This window comes from Squalius cephalus, assembly GCF_949319135.1.
Source record: "Squalius cephalus genome assembly, chromosome: 4".
NCBI classification, from domain to species: Eukaryota; Metazoa; Chordata; class Actinopteri; order Cypriniformes; family Leuciscidae; genus Squalius; species Squalius cephalus.
Genome location: NC_137125.1, coordinates 46,169,840 through 46,189,082, shown reverse-complemented (window position 1 = coordinate 46,189,082; position 19,243 = coordinate 46,169,840). Strand labels below are relative to the sequence as shown.

The 19,243-nt window shown below is 37.7% G+C and overlaps 1 protein-coding gene and 1 pseudogene across 2 annotated transcripts; both read left to right on the top strand.

Moving 5' to 3' along the window:
- The first annotated feature begins 983 nt into the window (after window positions 1-983).
- On the top strand, window positions 984-9,892 carry gdi2 (GDP dissociation inhibitor 2). Its single transcript, XM_079868186.1, has 11 exons — window positions 984-1,135; window positions 5,311-5,418; window positions 5,503-5,602; window positions 5,870-6,004; window positions 6,581-6,779; window positions 6,895-7,026; window positions 7,169-7,268; window positions 7,351-7,522; window positions 8,205-8,349; window positions 8,457-8,511; window positions 8,589-9,892. The coding sequence occupies exons 1-11, from the start codon at window positions 1,091-1,093 to the stop codon at window positions 8,742-8,744; spliced, it is 1,347 nt and encodes a 448-aa protein (XP_079724312.1). The 5' UTR covers window positions 984-1,090; the 3' UTR covers window positions 8,745-9,892.
- A 299-nt stretch (window positions 9,893-10,191) lies between these two features.
- LOC307157708 lies at window positions 10,192-18,749 on the top strand (annotated as a pseudogene). Its single transcript, XR_013824055.1, has 11 exons — window positions 10,192-10,392; window positions 10,545-10,732; window positions 11,263-11,630; window positions 11,711-11,902; window positions 11,985-12,110; window positions 12,617-12,757; window positions 13,181-13,368; window positions 13,475-13,631; window positions 14,432-14,566; window positions 14,764-14,955; window positions 17,311-18,749. The product of XR_013824055.1 is annotated as an uncharacterized misc_RNA (transcript).
- Window positions 18,750-19,243: the final 494 nt, after the last annotated feature.

Sequence of the window (19,243 nt, the reverse complement as noted above, 5' to 3'; positions counted from 1 at the left end):
GCAACCACTTAAATGATGTGCATTCTCTAATTGATTGCGGTGTAGGATTCCACTGATTTGATGCTCTGAATGAAAAAAACAGCTTGACCAAAGAAGTTTTCCTACGTTGAATTATGCAATCCGCTCTAGTTGCACTTCTAGTTACTCTGTTTTCAATAGTTTTAAAATGAATTAAATCAGCCAGAGGAGGAGGAGCTAAACCATACATAATCTTATGAACAAACATCCAACTTAATGAGCTTTTCCCAGCCAGGTAAGCTATTATTTCAAATGTTTAAGTGCTTGTTTGTATAATATTGTTTTAGAGCTATGAAATGTGTATTAGACCAGCTTGTCAAACAATATGTGAAACGAGAAAGAATCATAGAGTGAAAATATATCTTTGCAGCCTCATTTGATAAAGAATTTCTAAATAAACCTAAAATTATTAGAAATTTAAATTTGGTTAAATATAGGTTGAATTTGACCTATCAAGTCATGTGGTATTTTAATTATTTATTTGTGCCTTTTCATATGACATGAAACCTATGAACTTGGCTTTACAGCTATTTGGTAGCCTTAATTTACACATTATGGTAACTTTTGTTTCATTTATAAATGAACGATTTCATGACTCACTAAAACGCCAAGTAGTCGTCACCTACTGGCGTAACGAGTTTTCAACAAGGGAAATCAGTTACAAAGCATATACATCCATATTCGCATAATTTAGGTATGCCTCTTATATTTTACAACAACAAGATATCGTGCATTTATTGTCTTAGCTTTATTAACATAAGTCAATAGAAAACAATCAAATGCCTGGTACAATTTAAATATATTTTACTTTACGTATATGATATATTTTTGTGAACGAATCAAAAGATTCGAGTCACTGGGATGAATCGATCAGGGGCGCGCATTCACTCTCGGTGATTGACAACACAGTCCACCAATCGCATCTCAGAACGCGTAAACTCGCACGCCCTGCCCACTTCAGCCACACCCTCTGTGAGTGACGTGACAGCGCACTTCTTTCATTTCCAGCTTTGCAAGATCTCCATTTTCTTCGCGCCGACGCATAGGAAAAGGGGATTAAAGACGAGGAAAAATGAATGAAGAATACGACGTTATCGTTTTGGGAACCGGGCTAACGGTATCAGAATATCATCTAATCCAAATACGCACGCTTACTTGATGTAAAGATGTGTAGAAAAGCAACAGAGTCTGTTTCGATCTTGCTAGGCGTTGCTCTGAATGTACCGCTCACTTTAGGAGGCTAATTACTAACATGCTAAAATTAGCATCATGCTAATCAGCAGCCAGTCTTGTTCTATCGGATATGCTAATTAGCTACACTGCTAATGTTAGCCTTGAGCTAAGAGACATTCATTAGAACTGTGCGTGATGTGCTTATCTGCTTCTATGCTAACTTTAACATCAGTTATAGTTCTCCATTGGCGCTCAGAGCCGCGGCTAATGCTATCTCACAGGCCTCGGTTACAAATTTGACGGTGGCTTGTGACTACACAAGAGTATTTTATATCGCTTTTCATGTTATTTAATATCATGCTAATAACGCACCAAGATTCTTCTTGTGTTTTGTTATTTTAGTGTGATATTTGAGACCAGATAGCGTGCTTGTGTTGAGGCTTTCATGTTTTGACAGTGCCAACAAGACAGCTTGCGCTGTGTCTAGCTAATAAATGATCACTAATTACTTATGTAGAGTGTTTTTATTATTCTTTTAAGTTAATAGAAAATAGTTTGCATGCAGTATTTTCCTCTACTTTTCAAAACGTAGCGTATGATGTTACCAATGGCTTCCTCAATGTTGAGGTGTTATTTTTTTTTACACGAGGTTGATTTCATGGTTATTTTAAGGGTTGAGGGTTATTTCATATTTTCCTTCGAAATGAAATGATAGAATAAACCGACTTTGGGATTACTTACTGCGTCAATAATGGTCAGTTAACAACCACACCCTCAAGTCAAACAGAAAACCCTTATTGCATATTCAATTACAATGCTTTAAAGGCCTGTTTATTCGTCAGGAAGTTATTTTATGCTTATAATACAGACGACATGATGTATGCTTTATGATAAAACAGATCTGTTGGGCTTTTAGCTGCAAAATTACACTATTCATAGTATACATTGTTGTAAATAATTATCTAGATATTATTCATCAGGGGGGAAACTCATGATGAAAATGATTGTTTGGTGGGACTGTCCCTGAATATTTTGCTTCCTTTTGGTTTAAGCAAGTAAACAGTTTTGTTTATTTCGCTTCTAAAAGTCACCATGAAATAAAAATGGACAATTTCTATATAATTTAGCCATACAGTGCACACAATTTTTTTATTCCTGTGCCTTTGTAATCATTAATCAAAATAACTTTCCCTCGCAGTGACATCTCTTTTCTAATGTTTTTGGTGCAACAACCTGTCACTCACATGAGATCACTGCAATAGCAAACCACAACCATCCAATTAATTCTTTATAAACTTAATCAAGTCCCACCATACATTTTTTCTTGTTCGATAAGCCATTTCATTTTAATATACGTCACAATGGGCAAAAAAGGGGCATCTTCTGTTTCATGCCTTCAGTTAATTTGTAGTCTCATTAAATTTTTATTGATTTTGAACTGTGATGTGATCCATACTAATCCTGCCAGACTCAAGTGTGCACCAAAAAAACGATTTATTGATTGTGGATATTGAATATGCACATTTTATTGGTTTGGATTCGTGTAATGAGTTTAAAGTGGTTCCCCTAAAACAGGAAATATGGGAAGTGAACAGAGGACGTTTTTGTTCAGAGGTGCTTTAGGCTATCAGTAAAGCAACAGATAGGCGTTGGTTTGCTTTGTAGAGGAACCGAGACTGACGTCGTATGTTTAAGTTCTGCAAATCGGACACGAATGGTAAGCTGAGGGTGGCATATGAGCGATAAAAAAGCAACAATGCTCCCGTCTCGGATGTTTTATAAGGAATTCCTCACAGTTCCTGTGGCTACAGTCTCTGAGCACAGTACAGCTCTGGTATTACATGGCTTATTGCATAATCCATTTAGCCTGAGCAGGCCGGTGTAGTGGCTGGAAGTTAGGAGCGTTGATGCTTAAACCGCTCCGAGATTTAATAGAACAAATGTCACAGGGTTCTTGTCCATTTTATCAAATGCAATAATAGGAATTCTTATACCGGCGTCTTATTGTAATAGTAAATTTATAGTAAAACACTTGTTACATTTTGTCACTGTCTTTGCACTGTTTTCTTCTCTTGTTATTGGCAGCTATACTGTCTCATATTGTGTAGACACATCTTTCTCTGCTAAATCAATTGTGATGAATCATCTACAGTGGATTTACTGGCAAAGGCGGCAAACAAAAGGGACATCAATTACTGGATGATTGAGTTTGCTTTTGCAGGAATAGTGGGAGAAGTGTTTAACTGGAGCGTGATGATTTTTAAAATGATAACAGCGTTATGCTGGATCTCAGCAGGTGTTCAATGCCATGAAAGAGGGATACAATAAAAATGTTATGAGCGTTTCTTAGGGCCTTTCATGTGACTGCAGCCTGATTCTTTAGTAAGGAGAAGGTGTTCACTCATGCGGCTGAACCATACACTTTACAGTGGATGTTAACATTTAACCCTTACTGCTGCTGAAAGTCATTTTGTTTTAAGATTTTCCTTTTTAAATGACTCATCCTTTGAGCTGAGAGCAGTTGAGTCATGGACATTGATTTTGTGGGCATGAGAAACTGCCTTTTGTGTTAAACAGCATTTTTATTATCCTCCAAGACCAAAAAAAAGCTGAAAAGCAAGCCTTTTTTAACAACTATCTTGGCGTGCACTGACTGGGTGATTTTCGAAGACATTTTTGCTAGTTAGGGTTTGTGTCAGGCATGCATTTTCCTTCATAGAGCAAGGGGTTTGTGAATTAAAAATGATGTAAACATTACATAAACGTTTTCTGCTTCTAGTAGTATAATGCCATCATGTATTCAACTACTTTGATTAGCTGAAATGTAGGTTCTATTGTGTGTAGCCCATCCTAACCTGTCTTAGCAGCATGATGCAGAGCAGCCGTTGTCTTGTTTAGGTTTTTGCTTGCATATTTGTAATGCTAAGACCTTGGCTCGGATAGGTGTCTCATGCAATATCAGAACATTTTAAGTCAAATTATTTGTAGCTCGTAATGAAGAAAACAATGTTATTGCTTGCCAGAAAATGAGTTACTGTTGTTAATCGTCTTGAGAGTACATGTCATTGTCAACTGTCATTCATTGGCCTGCGTTGCGGGTAAAGTCCACACCATCACATGATCCGTTGGTTCGCTGCTTCTAAATGTTTATGGCCTTTGGGAGAAAAATGTTTTAGCATATCTTTAAACCTCCATGTTTGTCATCTTTCTATAGCATTTCTATACAAAGCTCTATGTGATGTGCGTTGTTAAGATGTTTTGAACAGTGTTGTTATTGATAACTTTTTACGTTACTTGAAATAAAGCTGAAATAAAAAATATTAGATGAAGGACCTAAATGAGAATTAAAAATGTAGTCTTGACAACTAACTAAAATGATTTAAAGTTGACCTACTAAAATTACTTGAACTAAAACTGAAAAAACTAAATAAATAGAAATATATAAAAAGTATCTAACATTCAAAAGTACATAACAAAACTTCTAAAATTTTAATTAATCAAATGAAATGAAAAATAAAAGCTACTTAAAAATATTAATAAATATTGTAATAATATAAACATAATACCAAAATAACAACCCTTAAATGGGTTGATGTTTATCCTGTTGTAAATAGCTCAAATCTTATTTGTTGGGAGTGTTCACTGGGAGCTGCTCAGTTTATTTCTACACTTCTGTGTAATTTATACTGCTGTAACTAGGTTAAGTTGTTTTTGCAACAGTGTTCTACAGGTTATGTTGAGTAAAGCTGTCTGTTCCAGTTGTGGAATTCTTGTAAAGCTTAGGTTCCTCTGTTGTGGAGTTCACCTACTCCACACTGCCACTGAAAAGAAGTAAAAAAAAAAAAAAAAAGTGCTAGGCTTGTTTTAAAGGCATGTCTACTGGATGTTAACCTGCTTGGATTGGTTCTGTAAAACAAATAATGCACGCTTTGTCTAAGTAAGACGGATAGTAATTTATATTTTGATTTAATATGGAGATACAGCCTGCTTCAAAACCACTAGAATACTGCTATTCATTATATTATGAAAACCATGACTACATTTTGAAATGCCTGGGGTCATTGTGGTCTCATGTCTGAGATATGTTGTACTGAAGCTGCATTCATGCGTTTCCTCTAGGAATGCATCCTGTCCGGGATCATGTCCGTGAAGGGGAAGAAGGTGCTGCACATGGACAGGAACTCCTACTATGGAGGGGATAGTGCCTCCATCACCCCTCTGGAGGATGTAAGTCGCCGTTTGACCTCTGACCCCACAGCTCTTCTCTATATCTCCACAGATGCTAACATTTGTCTCTTGGTTTGCTCACAGTTGTACAAGCGTTTCAGCCTTCCTGGCAGCCCCCCTGAGTCCATGGGAAAGGGCCGCGACTGGAACGTGGACCTCATTCCCAAGTTTCTAATGGCCAACGGTAAGAAGCAACAACAACATCCCACTCTAAATTTACACTTCAGTCTTCACTTCTTGGAATCTGTAATCTCGGCCAAATACACAGCACGTTCTGGATCGCTCTGCACCAGGCGCTGCTGGATCCCTCGGCCACACTTATCCTGTTGCTTAGCAGTTTTCTGTCTCACTTGAAATACCTCAAGAATACAAAACATCAATGGACGGAAAGAAGTCAGCATTGCCGTTTTGATCAGTTTGTTTGCCATTTGTGTCTTTTTCGCATTCATAGGTCAGCTGGTGCGTATGCTGCTGATCACACAGGTGACACGTTACCTAGACTTCAAAGTGATTGAGGGCAGCTTTGTCTACAAAAAGGGCAGCATCTACAAAGTGCCCTCCACGGAGACTGAAGCTCTGGCATCGAGTAAGTGACATTTGTACGGTTCTGATAATCTAAAGTTAAGAACAAATAAGATTTAAGGCCCAACACTTTGCAAATGCAGCAGAGATTTTTCTTCTGGGTTTTCTTCTTTTTTCCTGTTTGACTGCCAAAAGGATCCCATTGAAACTGGTGATTTTAAGCCAGCTCTTGCCATTTTTGTATTCAATGTTCATCCGAAGGTCAGTGAACAGGCTGTGGGCGGCCCATGGTCCTGCCGTCTGAGGCAGAGACTATAGCCAACTTGGGCTGGAGTGTTTTATTATCTGAACCAAACCACCGTGGCCTGAATGGATGACATGGTGTTAATATAAGTGCAAGAGGAATTACAGTGAAGTGCAGATTTTGGGTGTCTCGCCCTACTTCCCTTTTAATTAATTTTATACCATGATGTAATTGTAGCATGTATAACAATTCTGTAGTTCCTCTTATATTTTTGCAAAACTGAGAGATGCTAGCATGTTTTTCATCCACCCAAACATAGTGTGTGCTGTCATGGAGCTGATGGAGAAAATTTAATTTTTTTTATAAAAATATTTTAACATGTATTAATTCTCTCAGGCCTCATGGGGCTTTTCGAGAAAAGGCGATTCAGGAAGTTCCTCGTGTTTGTTGCCAACTTCGATGAAAACGACCCAAAGACCTTGGAGGGAGTTGACCCTAAAAAGACCACCATGCGAGATGTGTACAAAAAGTTCGACCTCGGACAGGATGTTGTCGACTTCACCGGCCACGCTCTCGCACTCTACCGCACAGACGAGTGAGTCAAAAACTCATTTTACTTTTTGCCAAAAGTTCACTTACAACACTGAGAGAACCTTGCAGGCTTGTCTGTCCCTTGAAGTTAAAGCTGTGGTGTTTGTGTTTGTGTCCAGCTACCTGGATCAGCCCTGCATGGAGACGATAAACAGGATTAAGTTGTACAGTGAGTCTTTGGCGAGGTATGGAAAGAGTCCATACCTGTACCCTCTGTATGGCCTGGGAGAGCTGCCCCAAGGCTTCGCCAGGTGAGTTTCTCCAACTACTTATTCTACCACTGATATTTTCACTAATTTCATTAATAGATTCACAGCATTGTAAATGTGTCTGTGTGTAGTGTGCTTAGATTACTCTGTACGTGCACTAGTAGTTTATTTTTGTCACTCACAGATTAAGTGCCATTTATGGAGGAACCTACATGCTGAACAAACCCATTGAGGAAATTGTTGTAGAGAACGGCAAAGTGGTGGGCGTCAAATCCGAGGGAGAGGTGAGTCTGTTGCAAGTTGTGTGAAATCTGATTTATCTTTAAAATGTGCTGTGACTTAATGTTGTTTGTTCTTCACGGTCAGATCGCTCGCTGCAAGCAGCTGATTTGCGACCCCAGCTATGTCATGGACCGAGTCAACAAGGTGGGTCAGGTGATGCGGGTCATCTGCATCATGAGCCACCCTATCAAGAACACCAGCGATGCTAACTCCTGCCAGATCATCATCCCTCAGAACCAGGTCAACAGGAAGCACGGTTAGTCTGACAGGAAGCCTTTTTCAATGCAATTTTATTTCCACAATTAAAAAAAGATTCTGGTGTGAACAGTCTTTTAGTTTAAAAGTGACATTTATTAAGATATTACCGAATTTAAAATGAAGGCATGCAGCGTTCAAAAATGTCTTAAGTAAAAAAAAATATTTTTTCCAATTAATTAAAAAAACAAGCAACAAAGAATGAAGTGCATTTATAAAAGGCCTAATGCACTTTTTCTTAAAATAAATTAATTGAAAATAAATTAATAAATGTATAAAAAATGCATAGTAAAGACATTTATACACTTCTATTTCAAATAAATGCTATGATTTTTCTATTTATAAAAGTATCCTGAAAAATGTTTCAAAGTTCCCACAAAAATATTACTCAGCACAACTGTTTTCAACATTAATAATAAGAAATGTTTCTTAAGCAGCAAATCGGCACATTAGAATGATTTTTGCAGGATCATGTGACTGAAGACTGGAGTAATGATGCTGATAATTCTGCTTTGTCAGCACATGAATCAATTACATTTTAACATATATTTGAAATTGACAAGTTATTTTAAATTGTACTAATAAATTTGCTGTTTTTGATCAAATGGCGTCTTGGTGAGAATAAAAATAACTGACTTCAAACATTAAACAATAAATTATTGTACATTCAATTCTTCTTTTAGATATCTATGTGTGCATGATCTCTTACGCACACAACGTGGCAGCCCAGGGTAAATACGTAGCCATCGTCAGCACCACTGTGGAGACCAACGACCCTGAGAAAGAGATCAAACCAGCCCTGGACCTTTTGGAACCAGTTGAGCAGAAGTACGTTTGCATGAGTCTGCGTGCGCTCGCTGACATCTAAAGCTTACTTTGATGTAAAAGCAATCAAATAAAAAATAATAATTTTGCTGTATGTGATCTTTTTGCAGATTTGTGAGCATTAGTGATCAGTATGCACCAACTGACTTGGGATCTGACAGCCAGGTAAGTGTTTACATTGTGTTCACTTGAAATACGAAGAGGGATTACAGTACTTTGAAGATACATTTGTATTTACCCAGGTCTTCATCTCTCGCTCCTACGATGCTACGACTCACTTCGAGACGACCTGTGACGATATCAAAGACATCTACAAGCGAATGACGGGCACAGAGTTTGACTTTGCTGAAATGGAGCGCAAGAAGAATGACATCTTCGGTGACGCTGCTGACCAGTAAACTAGCTCCAGCTGCTCTTGAATATCAGATATTCAGATGATCATTATCTTAATGTTAAAAAAAAAAAGAAAAGAAAAAAATGGCAACCAAATTGGGCGAGCTGGCTATACAACTGTATGTTTTGCCCATAATGGAATTTCATGTAAACCGTTATACAAATTTAGCGTTTTTGGGGGGAGAAGGGGGGAAGGTTCTGCCAGTCTGCTTTTTATAATCAGGAAGCAAGATCCATTTTGCACTGATTGTTTATCAATGCCCTGTATTTAGATTCCATCATGTGATCTTTATCAACCTGCTTAGACATGGGATATGAAAAGTCCAAAGATGCCAAATTAACAGATGTATTCAAGTGATGAAGAAATGCATATTTTTAAAATGTATTGGTGTTGGCTGTAAAGAAGATAACCTTAAAGCAGAGGGGGGCTGGGTTTGCAAAATTGCGAATTGATCTGTTTCGAGTTTGGTCCGGTTTAACAGCACGTTTTTATTTTTAAAAGAAGCTATTTACTTCTGAGATAACTTCCAGGGATTATTCATTATTCTATTTTCCTACAAATTACAACTGGTGCTTATATTAGTATCCTGAGTTGGCTATATTTCTCCAATTTCCTGTGTTTACAGATCGAAGGGAAGTATCAAGCACACAAAGTTTAGATAATCTTTTATGTAATCCGTGTCCAACCACACAGTATTCGTTTTGCAATATGCTCATGTGATTTGACATAACTGACCCCCCTATTAGCTGTAAATTGTGCTACTTGTTGGAAGGCCCGGGTTTTCTTTCAGCTTTGCCTTGCATCTCTTTTCTGATGGGTTATCCGTGATTCTAAGGCCACTACACGGAGGTTATCACACATCAGCAGGAAAAGCTGCTTAACTGTAAGTCTGGAATCTGCTTGTCTAGTGTGTGTTAGGGAGCTCTCCTTCTCCCTCACTTCAGAGCAGAGAGAGGAGCAGTGCCAGTGTCTGCTGAGTTCTTCTCAACGGCTCTGACATGTTAGCAAGGACCAAAATGTCTATGGCAGTATTGACATGACCGGGGCCCTGTGCAAAATGTCACCAATGTTTTAAAAAAACAAACAAATGCTCAACGGATGGGGCTCAAATGATTTCTGTACTGCAAAGTAAAAATGTTAACTTGTGGAAAACTGACTGTGTGTTTTTATTGTTACCAAATACATCATGAAGCAAAATACCTAATATCACTCCAAAATCCATTATATTCATTGTTTTATTTTTATAAAAATGTTAAAGATGAATGGTAATCCATATTTAAAAAGCATACGAAGAATAATGATATAAAATGTAAGGGTTTTTGTGAGCCGTTTTTTTATTAACATTAAAGACATTGCAGAAGGGTTATTTGATAGTCAAAAAGTTTTAATATCGGGTGAGTTTATGCTATTTTATGTGACGGAGTGAGTGGTAACGGTGGCGGAACTACATCTCCCAGCATTCTTTGCCGTATTCGATCCGTAGTGTCGCAAATCATAACAAACCACAGATGCGGCTTCTCTAAATATAGCTCAAGTTTTACCTTGTCAGCATGTTGTTCGCGTGCTTTATAAATAACATTTGTTGAATTTCAGGTAAGTTTATGCAATTATGGAAATTACCGCTGCCAGATCAACGTTCTATGGTGACATCGGTGAGTATGTGTCGTATAGCGTCTGACACATAACTTAGTCCCTGTCCTTGTAATTGCTTACATTTTTTTGTAATAGAGTGTGAAATTATATTTACTTTAAGATCTATTGACACACCTAAGGTAAAATAAATGACAACGAAGTGCATGTCTAGGTCACTGGGCTGACCGTACGCCGGTACATGAGGCTGCGTCTCTGGGTCGAGCTCTGCAGTTAAAGCAGCTGATAGAAGCAGGAGCATCAGTTAATATCGTAACTGTGGATAACTTCACACCTCTGCACGATGCTTGCATCCAAGCCCATCCAAACTGTGTTCAAATACTGCTGGAGGCAGGAGCTCAGGTGGGTTGAGCTCCAATTTCCAGAAAACGATACAGCTGTCTGTTTGTTTAAATTGTATTTAATAATTAAAATGGCACCAATGTTTTAAAAACAAATGTTCGAACGTCGACGGATGGGCCACAAATGATTTCGGTACTGCGAAGTAAAAATGTTAACTTGTGGAAAATTTACTGTTTTGTTTTTATTTTAACTTTTTACCAAATAGTCAGCTAGAAAACACCTAATATCACTCCAACATTTATTTATATTCACTAACTTTTTATAGATTAACACCAGGTGTATTCTAATCTTAATGAGCGCATACATGTATATCCGGGCATGCCCTTATTTGGAAAAACGATTCATAAACAATTACAAAATAAAGCTTCCTTATTTATTTATTCATTCATTCGTTTATCTATTTGGATTCTAAAAATGCTAAAGCTTTCTTTTACTGATAGGTTTACATTTATAGGAATTAAAATTAACTTTTAAAATAATTATAAAAAAGTGTAGCATTTAGCCACATAAAAGCATGTGTGTGTGTGTAGGTGGATGTGCGCACCATCCATGGAAGTACTCCTCTCTGTCACGCCTGCGCTGCTGGCAGCATAGAAAGTGTCAAGATACTGGTAGATCACGGAGCGTCTGTCAACCCTTCCCTGACCGCCCTCACAGCATCCCCCCTCCATGAGGCCTGTATTCGAGGTCAGGAGGAGGATTGCTTTGTGTTTAGACTTGTGTGTTTTGTCATGATGGTTACGGAGAGTGTATCTCTGTGCAGGTAACCCAGACTGTGTGAAGCTTATGATAGCTAAGGGAGCACTGCTGGAGGCCTTTGACATTTATTTTGGGACGCCATTACATGCTGCCTGTGCTAAAGCTCACTTCGACTGTGCCCTACTGTTGCTCAATGCAGGTGAGGCTCTTTTTTATTGGTTTATTTTATTTTGCACAATTTTAGATCATTCAGCATGGTTATTATCCTAACTCTTAAAGGTGCAAAGGTGAATGCCACCAAGTTCCATGAGACGGCACTGCATCATGCGGCGAGAGCCGAGAGAGAGGACCTGGTGGAGCTGCTGGTGGAGTTCGGTGGAGATGTCAACATAAGCGATAACATTGGTCACAAACCTAGAGACTACACAAAACACGAATCTCCTGCTAATCTCTGTCTGCTGCACTATGAGAGTATGTAACAATCTGCATAGACACTAATATATGACTGTTGTTATATCGTATTGTTAATCTGCTGTTCTCTGTGTTTCTGCAGATAACCCTCTGTCTCTGCAGCAGCTGTGCCGTATCGTCTTGAGGACTGTGTTGGGCACCAGAGCTCTAGAGCTGGTCACCAAACTGGACATTTCACAGCGCATCATTGATTACCTCACTTATAAATCATAAATGTATTCCCCAGAGACCCATTTTATTAAAAAAAAAAAAAAAAAAGCCTATAATGGACTGTTGTTTGAAAAGTCTTAAGTTCGTGAGTTGAGTGACGCATTTAACTTTGTGTGTGTGTGTGTCTAAGTCTAATTGTGTTAATAATGATGAATGTGCTACATTGTCTTGAAATATTTTGAAATGTAAATGTACTATTAATATAGTCATATTGCCTTCGATTATCAAGCAGGGCCCCTGAAAGTGGATCCTATTAAAACCTTTAGCTATTAATTTCTGTCTAATAAGCATTGTTAATGTTCTTAATTATTGTAAAGAGTTATCTGGTATGCCGTGCCCCTTGGTCTGTAAAGGTTAAAAACTCATGTTCTAATGAACTGACATTGATATATTTGTGTCCAAATACTTTTGTGGGCCTCTCTACATTTCCAATGAACTACAACTCCCAGCATTCACAGTAAAACGTCACAGCAAGTGCCAAAACAGAACAGACCACGTGATGTATGTACCGCATTTCTAAAGAGCATGATTCCTGCTTTAATTTGTTGGCTAGCGAACTGTTAAGTTTAAATTTTACTGTCCACCAGTGTACTAAAGCAGAGATGGAAGTAGAGACAGCACGACCATATTTTTTCGGTGACATCGGTAAGTCCACAAGGAAAGCGTGTATGCCGCAGTGTCTATACAGCGTGTCGTCCTGTTGACAATTATTATATTTATTTTACACCGTAGTGTTATTCTTGATATATATATATATATATATATATATATATATATATATATATATATATATATATATATGCAGTAAGAAATTAAGGAATGAATATCTTAATTATTGAGCCATGTCACACCACTTCACCTGTCATGTTTTTTTACATGAAGGTGTTTTCTCCATATAGCCTATGACCAATATATTAATGCTTAATATTTAAGTTTTAGCACATTAACTGAAAATAGGACCATAACAATATATCATCCATCAATAGAATATGAGAGTTGAAGTGATCTGTTGAGTGACTTGACTCTTGTGGTAACAGTTTTATTTGATACATGTGTGTGGATCTATAGGTTTCTGGGCAGAGAGGACAGAGGTTCATAAGGCTGCGTATCAGGGTCAGGTGTCAGAGCTGCAGAGTTTGATTCAGAGTGGAGCTTCAGTGAATATTGTGGCTGTGGACTCCATCACTCCCCTCCATGAGGCAGCTGCACGAGGACAGACCCAGTGTGTGAGATTGCTGCTGGACGCAGGGGCTCAGGTACCAGGCACACACATACAGTTCTTATTGAAGGCCTGGGAGACAAACAAGTGTATTGTAAGTACTGCCATCTGAAAGGTTCCCTCTGTCTGGGGTTGTGTTGCAGGTTGATGCAAGGAACGTGGACGGTAGCACTCCTCTATGTGAAGCTTGCTCTATCGGGAACTTCGAGTGTGTGATGCTTCTTTTGGAGTATGGAGCAAAAATCAACCCCACCCTTACCTCACGTACCACCTCCCCTCTACATGAGGCCTGCATGGGAGGTGTGGTGGTTTGGTGTGAATTGTAGTGTATTTAAAGTTTATTTCATTTCATTTATATTTTATTTTAAAGTGTATAGTTCTGACTATCAAAAACATTTTTTATATTAGATTTTGACTTTTTTTCTGTAGTATTACTGCAGAATCTGTCAGGTAATTTTACAAATTCATAGAGTAACAATTATTTTGTCGATTTTGTGTTTTTGTGTTTTATTGACCTTATATATAATCTCTGTAGTATTACAGAATGTGTAAAGTCATTTTAAACACTACCTGTCAAACGTTTGGAATAATTTGTACTTTTAATGTTTTTGAAAGTCTCATGTTAGAATGATTTCTGAAGGATAGCTTTGCCATCACAGAAATAAATGACATTTAAAAAATATTTTAAAATGTAAATACAATATAAACAACAATTGTTTTAAAATCAAAAAATATTTCACAACCTTACTGTTTTACTATATTTTTGATCAAATAAATACAGCCTTGGTGAGCATAAGAGACTTTAAAACATGAATTATTCCAAACTTTGTGTAAATTCATAGAGTAAGCATTATTTTGATGATTTTTCTCTATATATATTATATATATATAAATCATCAAAATAATGCCCTCATATATATTATATAATGCTTATATAATTTGATATATTATATTGACCTTTTACTATTTATCTAGTATCAAAGAATCATTAAGATAATTTTATACATTCACAGAGGAAGAATTGTTTTGATAAACTAAACTTTCTTAGTGATATAATTGTCTATCCATCATATAATGTAAGCATATTTTGTATTTTGCAGGTAATGCAGATTGTGTGAGGTTAATGATTTCGAAAGGAGCCAGTCTTGAGGCTTATGACCTGTACTATGGTACTCCTCTACATGTGGCGTGTGCCAAACAACACCTGGAGTGTGTCAAGGTGCTACTGAATGCAGGTAAAACCAGATCCCACGAGCTGTGAGACTGTGAAGAGCTCTGTCATGTGTGCAAACATTGAAGAATGTGCTACTATAGAAGGTAGTTTAAATCTGAAATCACCAAAGTGAAGCTTTTCATGAACAGTGGTACGGTGTGTTGAAATTTTTATGAAAAAAGTCAGAAGAGCAGTCCTGTGTGATATGCCTGTGTGCAGGTGTGCGAGTGAACGCCGCTAGGCTACACAAGACGCCTCTGCATCACGCCGCCAAGTCCAACAATGTGGACATGATTGAGCTGCTGGTGGAGTTCGGAGCCAACATTTATGCCAGAGACAAATATGATAGGAAGCCAGTCGACTACACAAGCCCAGATACGCCCTCAGCACACTGCCTTCAGCTTTATGAGAGTGAGTTCAAATCAAAACAGCTATGTTATGCTATTTTGAAGGTTCAGGTCTGTTGTGATTGGTTGACCACCTACAGCATGTGCCGGAAACGAAACGCCCATTACCGTATCTGATTTTAAGCCCCTGAAGCTGTGATACAAACAGTAACAATGGCATCCTTGTTCATGGGCAGCCAATAAAGACCATACCCTGGCATTATGCAAATTTGTTGCAAACATACTTGGGTTCAAGCAGTAAGTAAGACTGGAATTACTGACAACTCGTTTCAGGCAGTTCAGAATAGGTTCTTTCTTTTGGGAGACAATAACTCCATTTACCATTTAAATTGTCTCCATTTGGGAGACAATTTAACTCCATTTGAAACTTCTGCAGACATTTACTTTCACAAACAGCTATATTACACATTACATGAAAGGTAATATCTGAAAAAGCATAATAGGGGCACTTCAAATTGCATTTTGAAATGGATTACATTCGTTGTAGGATATGTTATATGGTTTACATTCATTACTTTATAAGACAGGCTGACTGAATATACAGGATTGAAAAAAAAGAATAAATATGGAAATAAAACTTCTAAAATGTATACATTTACAAATAAAAAAAACTAAATGTTTTGACATAAAATGTAATATTCTGCTCTATTCTGGTCACTATATATATATATATATATGTTATTATATATGGGATTTTTTAAAAAGGCAAAATAAAACCAGTAGTGAAAGTGACCAGCAGATGGTGCTCATGGCTTAATATAAAAGCAAAAACTGCCTTTGTGTTGCAAAGTTTATTAGTTTGGTATGTTCACTTTGCTTTCAATGATCTTTAAAATGTTGCCTAAAAATAAAATCTGTTATGTTAATGTTAAGTGTTGTGGATGCAGTGATCCACTGCCAGGTCTGCTGCCTAGGTGCTGCTCAGGATGTTTTTGGTTTGTGATGTAAACAAGTACATGAAGTTTATGATGATGAGATTAAAAGTTGGATTCTGATGTTGGCCTGGAATCCATCATTAGTCTCATCCGCAAGGTTCATTCGCAACACCGTCCATACACGACATGCCATTGCCCCTCTTCAGAATGTAAACCACATTAATGAGAATCCGTGGCCTAGGAGCATATAAATATTTTCCTGGCCACTTAGAGACTGAAATAAAAGAATTTGAGAATGCAAACATTCAGAAATGATATGACAGGAGGTCCTGATTTTGAATGCTCATAGTTTGAATGTTATCAAGCAAGGTTTTATCTTCTAGAATGCTCTCTTTTATCTGTCCCTTTTTGTTTGGTTTCTATGGAAGGCAATGTCAACATACATGGGATGTTATGTGGTAGTGAAAGGGTGGCCACCCAATATTATATTCACCCAAAAAGGGTCTATCATTATCTATCACTATCATTATCATTATTTACTCATATACACACTCATGATGTTCGAAACCTTCTTCATGCGTAAATTAATGGTATTGCCAGAGACCGTCTACGGAGAGCCTGGCCACTCCCTATTAAGTCCTATTGTACCGAATTTTGGTTGTAGTTCCACCAGAGTTCCACTGGGGGCGATCGCCCATGAGTGCAAAATGAATGGGAGTCTATGGAGCTTTGTCTCTTTCACCCGATTGCCGTTGAGAAATCTCAGATTTGATTGTAGGTTTTGCAAGTTCAACATGGGTTATAGGTCGAAAGTTGAATGAACGAGTACTTATGTCCTTTCGATTTCTTACAGGTTGAGTTGTTGTTGCCCATAACACGCTAGCATTCTGCTAATGAACGCTGATTGGTCAGTGAAGGACTGATTACGACCAGAGATACCGCTTGATGGCATCGTGGCATTCAATATGGGACCAGAAACAAACAAAACAAAAACTCTTCTAGCACGTGTATTTACCTGTGTCAGCTGTGTTGTCGATGCCTCGAGAGAAAAGAAAGTGCAGAGTGCGAAAGCACAAAAGTGACTGAAGGATTGCCGTAAAGCAGTATCTCTGGTCGTACGATGTGTATGACGTCATTGACATTTTAAAAGACTTTTTAAAGCAAATAAGTGACTAAAAAATCTAACACCCAGCAATGTGTAATTTCTTTGCATCTCCTTTCGAATACAACATTCAAATTACTAGACAAAAAATGATATCCTGAGAAAAGTGGATTTTGAGGGGTATAGCTCCATAGACCTCCATTCATTCTGCACTCGTCCTGTGAGCGCCCTCATATGGAACCAGAGTGGAACTGCAACTAGTTCAGAAGCCGGAAGTTTACTGAGAGTGGAACTTCTCCCCTTATTAGACATTCTCTGGTATTGCATTGAAATGTAATTGATTTAAGTGTTAAATGTTGCATTGCATTGTGTGTTTTTGCAGGTAACCCTCTTTCCCTGCAGCAGCTGAGCCGTATCAGCCTGAGGACCGTCCTGGGCACCAAAGCTGTGGACGTGGTGACCAAACTGGATATTCCCAACCGTATTATCCGTTATCTCTTATACCAATGAACTCCTTCCGTAGAGGTCCGCAGATGCAGTGGAAAGATGGACTTTTTACCTCAAATGTGCAAAAACTTGAAACATTAAGAACTCTCCAACAACAAATATGAGTTATATCAGTACTGTCGAGCATTAAAGGTGAAGTGTGTAACCTATCACTCACATGAGATCGACCAATAGCAAACCACAACCATCCAACGATCCAATCAATTCCCGATGGACAAATTCAAGTCCTGCTCTACATTTTTTCTTGTTTGTGAAGCCATTTCACGTCACAATAGGGAAGAAAAGACTATCGACTGTCTTTAAAAATGTATCCTAATCATTATTCTTACAATTTTGTACGGTGCAACTATTGGCACAGAAATTACACACTTCACCTTTAAAAGAATAGTTCACTCAAAAATAAAAATTCTGTCATTATTAACTCATTCCAAACCTGTATGACTTTATTTCTTCATGTTTTTCTTTTCCTTTTTTTCTTAATGTTTTTGTCCATACAATGAGAGTCAATGGGGCACAAAATAACCTTTGGTCCCCATTGACTTTCATTGTATGGAGAGATAAAAACTCATTTTAAACAATATCTTTGTAGGGAGTAAATGATGACAGAATTTACATTTTTTGGTGGACTGTCCTTTTTAATGAACAGAAGCACAGCGGATTACAGTAAATAGGGAGCACTTCATTATAGCACTTCTCATCACAACACTCTGGCCTTGGCTGTAAAAGATGATGTCTTATTGTGTGTGAGGTCAATTTAGGACTGATGTAAACCATTAAATGCATGCAAGATATTGCCAGAGAGAAAGAGCGGGAGACGGAGACACAGAAAAAGAGGAAACGCTTAATCTGGCAGCTGTCTACATTCAGGAACTCCTCTGGCCACTGAATGAAGTCCAGGGAAACAGCAGCACATTTAGTCACTATGCTTTGCTGGATTGCTGGATAGTAGCGTGTGAACATCCTCATGCTCTTATTAGAGATTCATTATAGGGGAACACAACGGCTTGAACAAAGTGTTATTGCACAGGCCTGAGGGAAGCATGGGCATTCATATTATGACATGAGCAGCTTGAGTTATACCACCGTTCTGCCACATTCGTTGTCTGTGTTCCGTTATAGTGGCGCCACGCTGACACTGACAGAAACCAGTTTAAGCCGTGTTGGATTTTAGTACCGTTGTATTAGTACACCGGTCATTATATTTCAGAATTCCTCTAAAGGATTTGCTATAATCTGTATATATTCTTAATTGCTGTTCTTACAGGTCAGATTTTGTCTGAAGTGAGGAAAAGATATTAAAGAGAATATGAAACGACTTTTATTGCAGTGCCATAATGTAACATATTTTTTAATTAATCAGAATATTCCATTAGGCTGGACTTGATATGATCCATCAGGATTTGAATGGATCATGAAATGTAAAATTTTTAGTTATTAATAGTATTTTTCTTGAATTAGGGTACCTCACAAAGAGGTAAACATGGTAATATTTTCATAGAAGATTATTTTTTGAAAGAAATGAATACTTCAATTCAGCAAGGATGCATTAAATTGATAAAAAGTGACAGTAAATACATTTATAATGGTGCAAAAGATTTATATTTCAAATGAATGCTGTTCTTTTGAACTTTCTATTCATCAGAGAATCCTGAAAACAAAAATATTAGGCAGCTCAACTGTTTTTGAACATTGATGATGATCAGAAATGTTTCTTGAGCAGCAAACCAGCATATTAGAAGGATCATGTGACACTGAAGACTGAAGTGATGATGCTGAAAAATCACCTTTGCAATCAATTACATTTTAAA

Coding starts and splice junctions, on each gene's coding strand:
- gdi2 (XM_079868186.1), top strand. CDS start 1,091: ATGAATGAAGAATACGACGTTATCGTTTTGGGAACCGGGCTAACG. Junction 5,419..5,502: donor CCATCACCCCTCTGGAGGAT/GTAAGTCGCCGT, acceptor GTTTGCTCACAG/TTGTACAAGCGTTTCAGCCT. Junction 6,780..6,894: donor GCACTCTACCGCACAGACGA/GTGAGTCAAAAA, acceptor GTTTGTGTCCAG/CTACCTGGATCAGCCCTGCA.